The sequence below is a fragment of the Anas acuta genome, chromosome 26, assembly GCF_963932015.1.
Source record: "Anas acuta chromosome 26, bAnaAcu1.1, whole genome shotgun sequence".
NCBI classification, from domain to species: Eukaryota; Metazoa; Chordata; class Aves; order Anseriformes; family Anatidae; genus Anas; species Anas acuta.
In genome coordinates this window covers 5,870,807-5,886,243 of record NC_089004.1, presented here as the reverse complement: position 1 = coordinate 5,886,243, position 15,437 = coordinate 5,870,807, and the positions used below count along the sequence as shown (strand labels likewise).

The window sequence follows — 15,437 nt, the reverse complement described above, 5'->3', positions numbered from 1 at the left end:
CCTTTAAAGAGCAAAGGGCCGCGGCCAAAAAGCCTCCTCCCAGCACTCCTCACCTCCAGCCGGGCTGCAGGAGCTGGGCCACAAAGACACAGCCCCAGGGGAGAAGGGTGGAGGGGGGGAAGGCCAGAGGAGGCTCCTGGCCAGAACTGCAGGGAGCAGCCGCAAGCAGCCCTGGTGGAGGCCGGCCCCACTCCAGCTTCACCAATCTGCCAGCTGCGACAGCAAGGGCTGCAGGACAGTTTTGCATCCCCTTCTGCTGCAAAGCAGGTACCAGGATGCAACAGGCCCCAGAGAACCGAACCCCCACCAGGCAGCACAGTGACAGCAGGAGGACCAGGAGGGGAGAGCCCAGGCGGCCCTCAGACTCCAAGTAAAGGTGGGGAGAAGGACAAACTTTCCACCCCATGTTTCAAAAACCATTTTATTTACAGTATCGTACACTTCCACCCCCGTTAGTGGTTTTCTTCCCCTACCTGAGACCCAATGAGCAGAATTTAAACACAGCCCTGGAGAAGTGCGGGGAGCTGCAGGGGCTGTGCTACAGCAGGAGCTGTGACAGTGCCCGGTGGCTGGACCTGGTCACAGAGAGCAGCACCCACCCCACAGGGGGAGGCTCGTGTCAGGGCCACGTCACCCTCCTACCCCTGGGGACAGGGGCCCAGCCCTCCAGCTGAAGAGAAGCACAGTGGGGACAGCACCTTCAGCACAAGCACCAGGCAGGCCAGCTCTGGAGCTGGCAGCAGCAGTAGGGACGCACCAACCCCGTCTAATCCTGCGACCCCACATGAGATCTCGCTGCCCTCTCCAGCTCCTCTCCCCTCGCCAGGCAGTAACAGCAAACAGCGCAGCCACCCCATCCCCACCAGCCCCCTGCGCTCCTCCAGGAGCCCCAGTATCTCCATGTGGTGCGGGTGTCTTGGTGGGCTGGCGGCCGCTCCCTTTCCCCACGAGCACAGAAGAGCCCAGCCAGTGCCTACCCCAGGCTCCGAGGCAGCCAAAGTCCAGAGGTGGTGCAGGGCCGCTGGCTGCTGGGGCTCAGCTGAAGAAATAAGTGGAATCCATCACCTTCGTCAGGTTGAATTCCCCTGCGGGAAGCAAGGGAGACCAGAGGTGAGAGGAGAGCAGGGTCAGGGCATGGTGATGAGGGAACTGGGAGAGAGCTGTCCCGAGCTTGCTGCAGAGCACGGCTTCAGCTCAGCCGCCGTGGTGGGCTCACAGAGGCCCACGTGGAACTGACGGCCCCCTGCACGTCTGGGACAGGGGAGGAACGGGAAGCTGGGAGCAAGGAAGAGAAGGCAGAGGGGCACACGTGGCCTCTCGGTACAAACCGACTGCCTCTGGGGCTGAGCATGGCGGCTGCTCAGCAGCGCTGCGCTGGGCTCTGCTGTGCCACAAAGGCAGGGCAAAGTTTAGCCAGATGGCCTGGCAGAAGCACGGCTAGGAGATTAGGAGGAGTTAAACTAATTGCCTTAATCCCATTGCGTGGATATCATCTAGATCCTGGCAATTACTGCGCTCAGTTCCTCGCTCCCATCTCCAGGCAAATGCTTTGTGGCTGGGAACAGATGGGAGAAGAGCAGCAGGACGGGGGACAGCAGGAGCTGGGTCAAGCCGGGGCAAATCCCAGAGGAAAAGCTCTGGGCAAGGCAGGGGCCATTGGGGAATGACAAGAGGTGCTGTCTGCGGGCTCTGCAGTACAATATGGGCAGGAAAAATGGATCTTTGGGGACCCCTTTGGCAAGCCTGGAGCCTCAGCACATCCAACGTCGGATGCCACAAACGTTCAGTCATTTCCAGGGCCATTCCCCAGCTCTTTCCCCTTGTTTTCAAACAGTTTCTGAGCTTTGCAGCTCCCATCCTGTGCTCCTACCTGTCTCGGGGACACTCGACAGCTGCTCCATCAGCTTCTTCTGCCAAGGGGCTCTGCTGTCTTCACTGGGGCTGGACAAACCAGAAGGGAAGCGAGTCACAGGCAGCTCTGGGAAAACAGGCGCCCTCTCCCACCCACCAGTACGGGACCTGAACATGGCTTCAGCTCGTCCAAAACACTGCGCCTTGTGGCAGCAGGAGCCCAGCACCTGCCACAGCAGCCTCAGGCGGGGACTGAGACAGCTGCAGGTGCTCCCCAGACCTGGGGACATCTCCTTTCGCCCGACTCCATGGCGATAACCGAGGGCTGCACGCTGGGTGACCCCAGCTCATCTTCCTGCCTCCTTCATGGGGAAACCAAGGCCTGCCCCAGGCCCACAGAGGGATTCAAGCACTGAATCCCACTTCAGTAATGCAACAGAAGGATGCAGACGCCTCGAGTTTCACACTGAAGTCTAAGACAACTTGGGTGTCAGTTGGGAAGGAAGCAGAACGTCCCGTGGGATCAGCCCCCGGGGAGATGGCACAGCCTGGGAGCAGCCGCGGGACAGGGACCTGGGAGGAGGGAGTGGACTGGGGGCCACCCGTGGCCAAGCAGTACCTGCAGTACTTCTTCAGCATGAACTTGGACAGATCCTGCAGGATCTTCTGGCTGTGCAGAGCCACGAATTGCTGCCGACAGATCTGGTCCAGGGAGCAATGGTGAGGCGCAGGTTAAGAGGCGTTTTCCCCTCCTTCCCCTCAGCACTCCTCAGCCAAGACAGGTCAGGGGCGAGAGGAGGGAAAGCAGCAGGCAGGAGTGGGAAAGGGGGGGAGGCTGCTGGACAAGGGTGAAGGGAATCAGTGCGGGGAGGTGGGAAGCAGAGGCCGAGCCCCATTTATTGATCCATCGCACAGCAGCCCTGCAGCAGTTCAGAAGAGCCCAGGGCAGGACAGAGGCGCAGGACAGAGGCGCTGACTCTGCTCTGTGCTGCTCTCCACCCTCCCTGAAGGGTGGCAGGAGGGGGCCTGCGGCACCCAGAAGTCAGCTGCAGCCACCAGCAAGCAGCCAGGCTCACCCTGCCTGGGTAAGCCAATGCGCCTATGGAGCGAAGCCCAGGGGAGGCAAGGGCTGGCAAGTGCCCAGAGGACAGATCAGCAAGATCCCTGCTCATGGGGGCCTTGGGACACTTTTACCTGGTTCATGACGTCCACAGTGAGCGCGTGAGTCCAGTAGCAGTCGTGGACTGAGACGAAGGTCAGCCCCTGCCTGGGAGGCAGCAGAAGGTGCTGTGAGGCAGTGCTGAGAGCCCCAGCTCTGAGCTGTTCCCTGCCCCACAGAAACCCTGGGGCTGGCACAAGTGGAGGGCACTCCCCGCGCAGGGCCTGAAGCCCTCCAAGAGAGGTGGCCCCTGGGAGCTGCCCAGCCCTGCCCTGCTGCCTCCTCCCAGCCCTGCTCCACCCTGGCACCTACCTGAAGCAGTGCAGAGCTGTGAGCATCATGTGTGTTGAGTCCAGGGAGTGGATGAAGTTGGGCGGGAAGGCGTTTTTCTGCTTCACTGTGTCAGGCTTCCTGCAGCACAGAGCGGGACACGGGAGGAGCTGGGGCACGTCCAGGGCCCAGGGTGAGAGAGCCAGGGCAGAGCCAGCCAAGACCTGGGGTTGATGGGGGCAGCCCTGAAGGGCCCCAGCTCCTCCAGCTGGCTCTCCGCGGCTCAGGGGAGTACCAGCAGCTTTGGCACACTGTCAGGGAAGGTTTTGTCCCCAAAAACACAGAATTGGGCATCAGGGACTCGGTGCAGAGCGCAGGCTCACACTTACTGGTTGGTGTTGGCGGAGCTCTTCACGCTCAGGTTCTGCATGTTGGAATTTAGCTGCAGGAAGAAAGGGGATCGGCTGTCACACCAGGCTGCCCAGCCAGCACGAGGCACTGAGCACTGCCGCCCGCCTCTGCAGAGGGGAGCGGAGCAGCGAGGTGCTCCACGCGCTGCAGGGAACGGCCCTGCCGGACGGGGACATCTGCGGGGCACCCCGGGCACTGCGGCAGCCGTCGCTCCCCAGTGGCACCTCGCCTGCCGCCCCTCCGAGGATGCTGGCGAGCATCCTTCACCCCTGCCAAGGGCGATGGAGATGCTGATTCACCCTGCGGGGGCTGAGAAGAGCTCCTGCAGGTGGGAGGCACCCGCCTGTACCCCCCCACGCAGCCGAGCTGAGGCCACGGGAGGGCGGCTGTGAGGACGGGACGGGAGAGGCCGGGGAGCCGTGAGTCAGTGCAGGCGCGTGGGAGGCGAGAGCAGCGAGGCTGAATCACGCCAGCCCCGAGGACGGCTCCGCAGCTCCGCAGAGCGGGGAAGGGGCCTGAGCCCCAGCTGCCGGAGTGGGACGGGAGCGGCAGCTCCCTCACAGCCCACCCCACGCTCCAGTGCCCGCGGTGAGGCTGGAGGAGGCGCCTGCACACAGGCACCCTGTGGGCTCTGCAGCCTCACCCGCAGGCACCGCCAGCCTTCAGCTCGCTGCCCCCAGCCCTGCCGCGCCTTCCCCGCTCCCCCCCGTGGCAGAGGGACGGGTGAGGGGCCGCAGCTCTGCCACCAGACACTCACCACAGTGGACCGGACCCGATAGTAGGGCTGCACGATGGGGAGCCCCATGGGGGTGACCCACTCCACCGTCTGTCCCGACTGGGCGATGAGCTTGGCGCTCTCCGTCAGCCAGTGCTTGGGGGGGGGGGGGGGAAAGGGGAAGAAAGAGGCTGGAGTTAGTGCAGGCAGCGGCCGACCCCGCTCCCTCCCAGCACCGGCAAGCCCGGCCTCCTGCCGCAGACTGGGACAGCCCGGCACGTACTGGGGAGCCTGGATCTGCCCCGGGCACAGCCCCGCACCCCTGGGCTGGGACGAAAGGATCCTCCCTGGGCCAGGGCCCTGCAGAAGCAGCTCTCCCCACAGAGCTCCTCGCCCCCATGGTCTACCCTTGTGTGGACCAGCGAAGAAGAAAAGGGAGAGGCGAGAGGCGTCTTACCTGGATGTCTCGAGTGGCTGAGAACATCTCCTTGATGCCATTAAACACCTGCCTCACGAGGTAGTGAGATGCTTCCCACAAGTACTCCTGCACAGACCGGGGGCAGAATGAGGGGCAGGCAAAGGGGCAGCAGAAGTCCCAAAGCCACACACCCCTTGGCACCCACAAGCGCTGGCAGCCAGCTCTCCCCCAGAGCCCCCCTGCAGGGCCGGGGGCTCAGCCCCGCACACCCAGCTGAGATTCGGGAGGGCAAGCAGAGAGCAGGGCAGGAGGCAGTCCCGCAGGACGGGCAGGGGCTGAGCCGAGGAGGGTGCTGCAGGGAGGCCGGGGGGGGGCAGGCTACCTCGGGGAACTCGTCGATCTCCTTGAGGCGCTTCTCTATCTGCAGCCGCCCGCCGTAGCGCGTGACGCCGTACACCACCGTCATCACCGTCTGCTTCACCACCTTGCGGCTGATGAAGCCCTCCAGCACCTGGGCGATCTTCAGCCCCTCTGCAGCGTCCTTCTTCCGAAACTCCTCCACCTGGGGAGCAGAGCGCCCTGCGGCTCAGCACCACCCCCCAGCTGTGCTCGCCCAGGACCCCTCCGTGGCTGGGGGAGCCTGGGGGACCCCGTGAGCCCCCCACCAGTCCCACACTGCCTGGCCTGAGCAATCAGCATACACCCCCCAGCCCACCTTTGCCTGCCCTGGCTAACAGAGCTCGTCTGCTGCCAGAATCGGGAGGCAGCCGGGTGCTGCAGGGCCCGCGGGGAGCGGAGCCTTCCCCTGCTGCCTCAGCAGGGCCGCGGCCCCGCGCATCGCAAGGACGCAGCCCCTCACTCGGGCTGTGCTGCCCCTGCCACCCCGCAGGGACCTCTGAGCAAGCCGTGCAGCCCAGGCAGGCCCCTCCTGGGCGCAGGTGTGCTGCTGCCCCTGAAACGTGCTGGTTTCTAGAAGGGAGAGCCAGGGGCTCAGCGCCCACTGGACACCTGGCAGGGCTCGCACGCTCCCCAGCGGGCTCGTTTCGTCTTGCCAAGAAAGCTGACATCTTGGCAGCAGGGCCAAGGGCTGAATCCCTTCCCCCTCCCTCCCACCCATCTCAAACGAAGAAAATCCCATAACCTGCAGGCCGGCCAGCTGTTAGCAGGAGATGAGGAACACTCCCTGCTCTCCTCCACCTCTCCACTCCTCCCAGATTTCATTCAGAAGCAAAGGGGAGCAGAAACCCCAGGGATTTCTCACAGCCACGTGGATAGGGACAGCTCTCCGGCCCGACCCCGCTGCAGTGACCCCGTTTGGGGCCATCCTGCCCCTGCCCAGCCCACGCTCCTCCAGCCCTCCACACGCTGCTCCCATCCCAGCCTTTCTTGACCCCATGCAACGAGGGGCAGAGCGGGTCCAGGACACCTCCCCGCGCCCCCTCCACGCCTCACCTGCTGGGCCACCGCGCTGTACACGTCCTGGGGGACGCTGCAGGGCATCAGGTTGACAGAGATGGCACCAATGAGGTCCCGTCCCAGGGCTGCGTAGTGCTGCAGGCCGTTGCAAGAGCCGTCCTGTGTGGGAAGAGAGGAGGGAAAGGAGTCGTTAGCACGGGGACGGTGTCCTGCTCGCCCGCTGCCGCTCAGCACCACCGACACCCCTGGCTCCGGAGGGTGGCTGCTGCTTCCTCCCCCCGGTGGGCAGGTTTGCAGCTGATCTCCCAGCAGTGCCGGGTTCCATCCCCCTTCTGCCAGCTTTCCTGTCTGGATCTCCTTGCTAACTCCTGCTGCCTATCGGGTTTAAAAAAAGAAAAAGGGAAACTTTGCCTCACACTGCTCCCCCCCAACTTCTCAGAGAGACAGCTCCATGGAAACATTAAAAAACAGAAAATTTGGAAAACAGCAAATGTGTCTGGGATGCTAAAAGCGGCCCCACAACCCGGCAGTCACAACAGATCTCAGAAAACCCGGGAGCAGGACCGGAGACGGGCAGAGGCAGGGACAACCACGACCCCTGCACAAGCCCACAGCTGCCTGAGCAGCTGCAGCCACGCGGCCTCTCCACCCCTCCTGGAGCAGAAGCCCAGCTCCAGCAGCCCTTCCCACAGCCCAACACTCAGACTGATTTGTCACGGCCCTCCTGGGACCAGGACGGGGCAGGCAGCACCCGAAGGGCAGTGCTGGAAGGCGCCGCTGCCCCCAGGCAGTGCCAGGTGAAGCTGCTCACAGGAGCTGTGTCCCTGCCCCGGGTTGTCCCTGCTCCCCCTGCTCCGAGGCAGCCTGCGGCAGGGGCAGCTCTCCTCCTCCACCGCCTCCCCCCCAGGCCCTGCAGTGCAGCACGCTGGAGGACAGAGCTGACACGGCTTCGGCAGCCCCGCTGCTGCAGAGGAGCCGCCGCTGTTAACCCAGCACTGATGACTCAGGTGGAAGCAGACTCCGGTGCCCTCCAGGAAGAGTCCTTGCTTGAATTTTATCCCCTGCACCCTCCGCACACCCCCAGCTGCTCTCTTGATCTTTTGTTGTCATAACAGAATCATCAGAGCCCTTCACTTTGGACAGTCTCATGCATATTCCGGACCACAGCTAGGAGCAGAATACCCCCCCGTCCTCCCCCCACGCTTCATTAGGGCCATCCGATCTTCTGGTGAGACAAACGAGCAAACCCCTCTCACCAGGAAAAGAATCCATCCCTGTCTCCATACAGCACGGGAATTTATCAGTGCGGATAAAGAGCTGGCTGGGCAGGAGGGCTGGAGATCTGCTGGGATGGAGCAGGAGGAAGGGCTGAAGCTGGGTGTGGGGGGCAGTGCCTGGCCCCTCCCAAGCAGAGAGGGACGGACGGACAGAGGGACGGACAGACAGAGGGATGGACACTGCCAGACACCAGCAGCACCTGAGCGACTGGGCAAGCCCCACCTAGAGCACATCTGGGGCTGGGTGGGGACAGGCACCTGGGGCCAGAGACACAGCAGGGAACGCAGGGGACAGCTGATTTCTGTCCTCAGAGGCCCGCGAAGCCTCCACGTGCCCTGGCCGAGAGCAGCCTCGAGCCCTTCGGAGCATGCGGGAGCTGCCTGCACCACCCACGGCCCTGCCAGCCTGGGGCAGGGCAGCTCCCGGTCCGCACCCTGCAGCTGGAGGGCAGGAGCAGCCCTGCAGGCAGGGATCCAGCCCTGGCCGGGCTCCGTTACCTCGGGGCAGGTGGGGCAGCACCTCCCTCAACCGCTTCCTTCACGGCTGCGGGCGGCAGCGCGCTGCTGCAGCTTTCAGATCGAGATGCCTGTGGGCTGCGCTCCCACCTCGGAGGGCCTGGCCGTGCTGCACCCGGGTGCCCGGGCTCTGCCCCAGCTCCCCGCCCGGCCCCCAAACCCCCGGCACCCACCTGATGAACCGGGAAATGGGAGACGAAGGCCGCTGGGTCCGGGGACCTTGAGGCTTGGGCGATTTCCATACAGCACGCCAAGACTTGCCAGGGTTCGTCAGTGTTCATCCACCACTTCCTGCCCTGGGAAGAGGAGAGCGCGCTGCTAGGAGGCAGTGCTCTTGTGGCACCCCACAGCAAAGGCAGGAGGTGAGCCTCTGGGCTCTCAGGAAATACCGGGCAAGGCACCTCCTCACCATGCCTCCGTGGGGAAGTGTTATTTCCACAATATTCCACGGTGTTTACAGACAGAAAGGTGGTACTTAGGAAACCTGCAATGCTTTGTTCTGCTTTTTCCCCTTAAAGAATTATTTTTCAGAATGTTGCTGGTTCAAAATTGGTCTGATTTCCTTTTCACTTTACTTCCCAGAAGCTATGCTAGAGAAGAGGAACAGTTAAAGTCTCCTCTGAGATCAGAGGACACCGATGCCTTTCTCTTAGCACGTTTGGAACAACTCCCGTTTGGGCTCAAACCAGCACGAGCTTTCCTGCTCTTCCATTCATCGTTTCACTGGGTGACCCAAAACCCCCCCGGGGCTGGCTGCAGCCCGAGCTGCTCCCCTCTGGCTCCGGGTCCCAGCCCTGCACCTCGAGGGCAGGCAGGGCCCCGCCGGCCGCTCCCCACGCACCGTCAGCGGGCGGTCGGCAGAGTCCAGGATCTCCTCCATGATCTCGTTGGCGTAACCCAGCCGCTCCTGCAAGCTGTTCTTCTTCTTCAGCCCCGTGAGGTTAATGAGGTGGATCTTCAGCCAGTCGAGGCCCTTCGGGCCCAGCGGCCTGCCCTCCGCAAAGAGCAGGATGGCGCGGGTGACGTCGTTGCCCAGGTGGTTGAAGTACGGCGGGCAAGGGTAGGTCCTGCCGCGGAAGTCCATGTTGTGAGGAAACCAGAAGACCTTGTCCCTCACGTGGTTGGCGATGGAGAGCTTGTAGAGCGCGTCCATGCGCAGGCTGTGCATCTCGGCCGCCTTCTTCTTGCACAGCAGCAGCTCATGCTTCTGGGACTTGTGCCAGGCAGAGGAATTGCCGGGGGTGACCGGGGGCTTGGGGGCCTCGGAGAGGGGCGGCGGGATGTCCAGCTTCTCGTTGCCTTTGTCGTTGAAGATGGAGATGATTATATCCAGCACCGGCTGGTTGATCTTCCAGGCGCAGTTGCCCAGCTGGTTCAAGGCGTCCAGCACGGGGTGGAGGTTCACCTGGGGGCACTGGTCCAGGAGCTGCTGGTGCTGGAAGGCCCCGTCCACGTAGCGCATCAGCTTGGTGTCACTCAGCACGAAGGCGCCAAAGTGGGGGGAAGTCCAGGGAATTGGGGGGCACAGCATGGGCATGACGGAGGAGCTGAAGGTCAGCGTGGTCTCTGCGGCGTCTGACACGAGCTGGGAGAAGATGGGGTGGGGCTTTATCAGCCCGACCTGGGGGAGAGAATCCGAGAGGTGAGGGACAGCAGCAGGGGGAAACCTGGCAGAGCGTGGTCAGTCAGCAAGTGACGGACCCAGATGCTCCTTGGAGCCTCAGAGAAAGAAAGACATCGGGGAGGGAAAGGGCCCTGCAAGAGCCCCCGCAGAGGTGACCCCCCAGGGGCGAGGCTCACCTGCCAGCTGCTGCGGAAGGAGTAGATGTGGTAGAGGACTGGGATAAGCCTGGACTCCAAGCGGGGTTTGAGGGTGTTCCTGGGCACCTTGACGGAGTGCACCAGGATCTCCAGCAGGTACACGCCCAGGCGCATCAGGAGCACGTACGGCCAGCTGCAGTCCTTGAGCCTCAGGGAAGGGCCGTAGCCGGCTTCTGCCACCAGCTTCTCCCAGTATTCCCGTGGCAAGTACTCCCCAGGCTGGCAGGGGGAAGAAGAAAAATCGAGTCAGCTGGAGGGGGCAGCCATGCTCAGCTAGATGTGACCTCTGTACCCTGCACGTGGCTCTGAGAGGGACTCTGTGAGCTCCTGCCTGACAGGGCTCCGTGGGGAAGGACTGCTTTTGTGGCTGAGGCAGGGCCAACAAGGAGAATCTGCTTCTGCTGCAGAGCCCCTGGCCTGGCCTGTGAGACCCTTCCCAGCCACATCTCCATGCCCACCCCCGTCCCTGCCCCCCAAACTGCAGATCTGCCTCTGCTTCTGTGCTCCAGGCGCGTGGCTCTGCCAGCACCCCGCTCACCGTGCCCTCACTGCCCACACCCGTGGCCTTGGTGCCCATCTCCTCTCCTGCCCTGCCCCGCAGAGCGCACCCTGCTCCAGACCACAGCTCTTCCGTGCGGGACGCACGGCCCCCAGTGGTCAGCCGTGCTCAGGTCACGCCTTCAGGAACTGCCACAGACCTGCCAGAAGCGACCTGACCCTCATCGTGGGGCTGGGACCCACAAAACGGGGCCCTGGAGGTTCTGATGGCCCCTGCAGCACCACGACCTGACCTTGTGGGTGTGAGGGGCACCCACACAAAGCACCCAGCCCCACCTCTGCTCTGCTCCCATGGGCCTGCAGAGCACCCACCTGGCTGTCCTTCGCCAGCAGGTGGATGTAGTCCTGGTAGATCTCCTGCACCTTCTCCAGCTGGCGGCTGTGCAGCTTCCTCTGGGTGAGGTATCTGTCGTAGACTTTGGAGCCCAGCTCCCTGGCTAGGACAGACAGGGATTCTCCTTGCGGAGAGAGCGTGTTGAGGATCTGAGAAAGGGGAAGGCAAAGAGGGACTTCAGGAGGGAGGAGCAGAAAGACGGAGCAGAAAGAAAGCAGGAGTTAAAGTCCCTGTGCGGGGAGCACAGAAAAATGCTGATTCCCGCTGAGCACATGAGGAAGGACACTCAGGGACAGAGCGGGGCTGCTACAGCTGCTCAGCAGAGGGAGCAGACAGGGCCCACATCTAACAGCCCAGGCAAACCTTGAGATTCGTGCTCTGATTCTGCAGCCCTGACTGGGACATCAGAGCTCTGTGGGAGCCCCAGGAGGCCCCGTTCCCACGTCTCTGCGGGGTCAGGGCAGGCTCCTACCTGCATCATGATGTCCACGTACTCCTCATCGGGCAGCAGGCACAGGTAGGGGTAGAGGCTGTTGTACCCCGACATCGTCCTTTTCTGGGACATGTTGTGCTTCGCCTTCTGCAGGGCCTGGAGGATGGCCCCGCGCCACTGGGCGCGCAGGGCGGCCAGCTGCTTGCGCTGCACCAGGAAGGGGAAAAGTCCTGCTGTGGTCAGAGGGCACCAGCAGGGAGCTGCCCCCTTCACAGGACCCTGTGGGGCCGTGCCAGCCCCGAGGACTGCACCGCCCCCACCCCTCGACATGCGGCCCCAGGCACCCCGAGCTTACCGCTCTGAGGGCCTGCGGGGTCAGCGGTTTGGTTGACTCCACCGACTGGATGGTGATGGTGCTGTTCAGCTCCATCTCCAGCTGCTGCTGGAAGCGCTCCCGCAGCTCCTGCACAGAGAAATCCAGCTTGGGGTAGGACACCACCTTCTCCTGCAACGAGAGTGAGGCAGTAAGCGCCAGGAGCCAGAGGAGGACGAGAGGTGCCTGTGCTGCCAGAGGTGGGCGGCTGGGACCGGAGGTCTGGGGTCTCTGGCTGGCAAGCTCCAGGGAGCCTGGGCTCAGACGCCTCTCCAGGGGCTGTGCTGCTCCTGCCTGTAGCCAAGCGCTGTCCTGCCAGGAAACCCTTCTGGCACGTGCAGGTCCTACAGGCCCCCCACCAGCCCCCGGTGTCTCTGTTCCTCTGTGAGGCAGCTGGAAGGGCTTTTACTCCCTCGGAACAATTTGCTGCATGATGAACTGCGCTGGCTGGAGAGCAGAGAGAAGGCTGCAAAGTTCTTCCCATGCCACGGTCCTGAGCCGGACCCAAACACACCCTGGGGACGTGTGAGCGCCGTGTGGCCACCTCCAACACCTCCACTCCCACCCGGCAGCTTACTTTGGAGTAGAAGTTGTCGAGCAGAGCAGATTTGCAGGTCTGAGGCTTGGGGGCAGGGGGCAGCTGGTAGTCCGGCTGCACAATCCTGATGGCCCTCAGCACCGTCTCCTTCTCATCTCCCTCATACAGGCACTTTTGGAAGAGCTCATCCACGTGGAAGCCGTCCTGTTTCAGCTGCTGCACACACCTGAGGAGGGGCAGGTAAGAGGTTTAAACTTCCCTGGGGACCCGTGCTGTGTGTTGACGGAAATTTGCACGCCATGAGGCAGGAAACAAAGCTTGTCAAGAGAAGACTGAGCACAGAGAAGAGAAGCCACTGGGGACGTTCCCTTTTGAGGCTCCCAGCTGCCTGCAGAGCGCAGCCCGTCCCCCACAAGGTCACCAGCCTCAGGTTTCAGCCATCCCCCCCCAGCCCTCGCTGCTGCTGAGCGGGCAGCTCTCTCCTCCACACGGGTGTGGAAGCTGACTGCTGGTCTCCACCGCCTCTGTGAGGCCAGGGAAAAAAGCAGTCGCTTCCCCCATCCTCAGACCCACGCCAGCCAGCACACAGCCGCGTGCAAACACACGCAGGGGGCTGACAAACCCTGCAGGTGCTGTACCTGCACCGCCCTAGGGCAGCGGGTACCCCAGTGCACAGCTCTCTGCTCCCAGATCTCCTCTGCCCCCAGGATCTGACAAAGCCCCGGCCGGGGAGCTGCCAGCCCGCCCCGGGGCCCCGTGCCCTCACCTCCAGATGATCTTGGTGCACGCCTGGCCCCGGCCCATGCACTCCAGCGCCGCCGCGTACGAGTCCAGGTTGGGGCGGAGGCCGGTGGACTCCAGCAGGGAGAGGACCCGGTTGAGGCGGTGCAGGCAGCCCTGGGGATGAGAAGAAGAGGCTGTGGAAAACTGACATTGAACGCTGCCATCGCAGCTCCACGCCCCTGCTCCCTGTCCAGCCCTGCCCCGTCCATACTGCCCCGTGCTCTCCCCCCCCCTCAGAGTCACCTCGCAGCCAGCGGGGGCCTCAGCCCAGCTCCACCCCTCGCAGAACCCAGTTCTCCTAAACTGAAATCACTGAGGGCAGCGTGACAAACAGAAATCCAAGTGCAACTACTGCTCCTACGAGCACGGAGCTCTTCCCCCCAAGCCAGCACAGCCCTCCCCTCAGCCTCTCGGAAAGCCCAGCACCGCGGGGCCGAGCCCAGCCCGGGCAGCACCCCCCGGACCCACACCTTTCTGGCCCAGCTGCGCATCACGATGTTGTACGCGCCGATGGTCAGCAGCTTTCTCTTCATGGGGGAGCTGTGACACAGCAGCAGCAGCCTCTCAGCCTCCTCCGGCTGCTGCAAGCACAGGAGGCACTCCAGGTTAGACTGGATGGTCTGCTGCATGATCTTCTGGTGGTTGCTTTCTCTCTTCTCAGGCACGTTCGGGGCTTTCTCTGCTTTCACGTCCTGCTTCACTTCCACCACCTCGGGCTTGCTGCAGGCACTGCTGGGGCCGGCGTGGCCCTGGCTCCACACAGCCGCTTTGGTTTCCTTGGGGCTCTTCGTGGCCTTGGGTTTGGCTTTGGCCTTGGGCTTGGGAACCGCCTTGACCTTTACTTTGGCGTTGGGAACTGCCTTCACCTTTACTTTGGTGCTGGGAACCGCCTTCACCTTTACTTTGGCGTTGGCCTGGCCCACCAGAGTCATCTTGGAGGCCGCGATGGACAGCTTCCTCTCCACCTTGGCCTGCCGCACGTACATCTCCCTCTTCAGCTTCTCCACCCAGCTGCTGGGCTGGGCCGGGCTCGTGGCGCTCTGCCTGGGGGCTGGGGGCTCCTGCTGCCTGCCCATCCGCAGTGGTGCCAGCTCCGCTTTGCTCACCGTCACCTCGGGGCCGGGGGAGGCTTGGAGCTGCTTCACTCGGGCTTTCAGCACTGCAAGGAAACAGCCGGGGCAGAGGTGAAGCGGCACAAGGTGCAGCAAGGTGCTCAAAGAGGGGGGTACGAGGAAGAGGCACCACACGAGGGCTTCTCCTCTCCCTGCCCCCCAGCCCTGCCCCAGCAGCGCGTTGCCTGGGGTCTCTCTGGGGTCCAGCTCCGAGCCGTGGCCTGTCCCAGGGTCAGGGGGAGCCAAAAAATGGCACCACGTGGAGCAAGGCAGCAGCTCACGCCCACCTAACCCCGACCTGCTGCCGGGCCGTTTCACTGAGCCTCCCCCTGAGGACCTCACGCCCTCAGCTCACCCGAGCAGAGCGCCCAAAGCTGGAACTCTCTGCAGGGAGAGTTCTCCCCAGCCTGCAGGGCCCTCGGACGCCCTGTGAGGGGCTCTGCCACCACCCTGCACGTCACAGGGACTCGATGTGGGCAGGAGGGACCTCCAGGTACTGGGACAGGGCAGAATGTGCTCAGGAAAGCCAGCAGGTCTATGGGAAGCCCACATCCTTCAGCAGGCCGTGAGCATTTCCAGTCCCAAATCTTTTCCTTATGGGTACACGGAACGGGAAGGCTCCTATAAAAGCTCCCAGGCCACCGAACGAGGGGCAGCGCTGCAGCTCCCCCCCATTTACCTTCCAGCAGCTCCGTCCTCTCACACACCACATTCTTCCTCGCCTTCTCCTTGGCGCTGACGGAGGAGTAGGTCCTGAGGACGCTCCATGGGATCCCTGCGGCAGGAGGGAATGAAGGCGGGGGGGTGAGAGGGGCCCTGCTCGGCGCGGGGGGGGAGAGGGGGGTGAGAGGGGCCCTGCTGCATGCAGTGGGGTGGGCACGGACCGGGGCCATCCCCAGCTCGGCTCAGGGGGTGGCAGCGGCCTCAGAGGGACAGGGGCAGGGGCTGGGGTAAGGGGCCGGGGCTGCCCCATGGCTGGGGGGGGGGCAGGACCCCGGGGTTCCCTCCAGGACTCCAGGGACCCCCCCCAAGACCCCAGAGCCCCCCCCAGGGACACCCCCAGGACCCCCCAGGGCCCCCCCTGTCCCAGGACACCCCCCCAGCCCCAGCCCCAGCCCCAGCCCCGCCGCACAGCCGGGACCTGCCCCAAGGGGGGGGTCAGGCCCTGCACCCCCCCCAACCCCCCACCCCGTGCGTGGGGGCGCGGCCCGAGGGCCCCCCCCGGCCCCAGCACCCCGGGGACCCCTCAGCGCCGTCCCCTCGCCACACCCCCGCGCCCCCCCGGGTCCCGGTGCCGCCGCCGCCCGCTCACCGCCGCCCCGCAGCGGGCCCGGGCCCAGCAGCGCCGCCCGGAGCCGCAGCAGCGCCATGGAGCCGCGCTAGGCCGCCATGCTCCCCCCCCCGCCCCCCGCCGCACCGCGCAGGCGCCGCGCGCAGCCCGCCGGGAGCTGG

At 64.1% G+C, this 15,437-nt stretch overlaps 1 protein-coding gene across 3 annotated transcripts; it reads right to left on the bottom strand.

Annotated features, from left to right (window-relative positions):
- Nucleotides 1-405: 405 nt before the first annotated feature.
- POLRMT (RNA polymerase mitochondrial) lies at nucleotides 406-15,435 on the bottom strand. Of its 3 annotated transcripts, none has more exons than XM_068661340.1 (21): nucleotides 15,298-15,435; nucleotides 14,665-14,760; nucleotides 13,344-14,032; nucleotides 12,857-12,987; nucleotides 12,130-12,316; nucleotides 11,535-11,684; nucleotides 11,219-11,386; nucleotides 10,725-10,895; nucleotides 9,834-10,073; nucleotides 8,875-9,654; nucleotides 8,207-8,329; nucleotides 6,277-6,399; nucleotides 5,207-5,386; nucleotides 4,864-4,950; nucleotides 4,449-4,562; nucleotides 3,670-3,722; nucleotides 3,323-3,421; nucleotides 3,046-3,118; nucleotides 2,471-2,553; nucleotides 1,871-1,941; nucleotides 406-1,085 (listed from the first exon to the last, which is right to left on the bottom strand). In XM_068661340.1, the coding sequence occupies exons 1-21, from the start codon at nucleotides 15,353-15,355 to the stop codon at nucleotides 1,036-1,038; spliced, it is 3,726 nt and encodes a 1,241-aa protein (XP_068517441.1). In that variant the 5' UTR covers nucleotides 15,356-15,435; the 3' UTR covers nucleotides 406-1,035. The 3 variants fall into 3 exon arrangements, 2 of the variants coding, with proteins under 2 accessions (XP_068517441.1, XP_068517442.1); XM_068661341.1 differs by having other exon boundaries at nucleotides 11,535-11,642; XR_011090017.1 differs by lacking the exons at nucleotides 406-1,085; nucleotides 1,871-1,941; nucleotides 2,471-2,553 and having other exon boundaries at nucleotides 3,323-3,504.
- Nucleotides 15,436-15,437: the final 2 nt, after the last annotated feature.

What these genes read in the sequence shown, in the direction of transcription:
- POLRMT (XM_068661340.1), bottom strand. Translation starts at nt 15,355, where the DNA reads ATGGCGCTGCTGCGGCTCCGGGCGGCGCTGCTGGGCCCGGGCCCGCTG. An exon ending in GGGCCCGCTGCGGGGCGGCG is followed by an intron (nt 14,761 to 15,297) that starts GTGAGCGGGCGG and finishes CTCCTGCCGCAG; the next exon opens with GGATCCCATGGAGCGTCCTC. An exon ending in TGCGCAGCTGGGCCAGAAAG is followed by an intron (nt 12,988 to 13,343) that starts GTGTGGGTCCGG and finishes TCTCATCCCCAG; the next exon opens with GGCTGCCTGCACCGCCTCAA.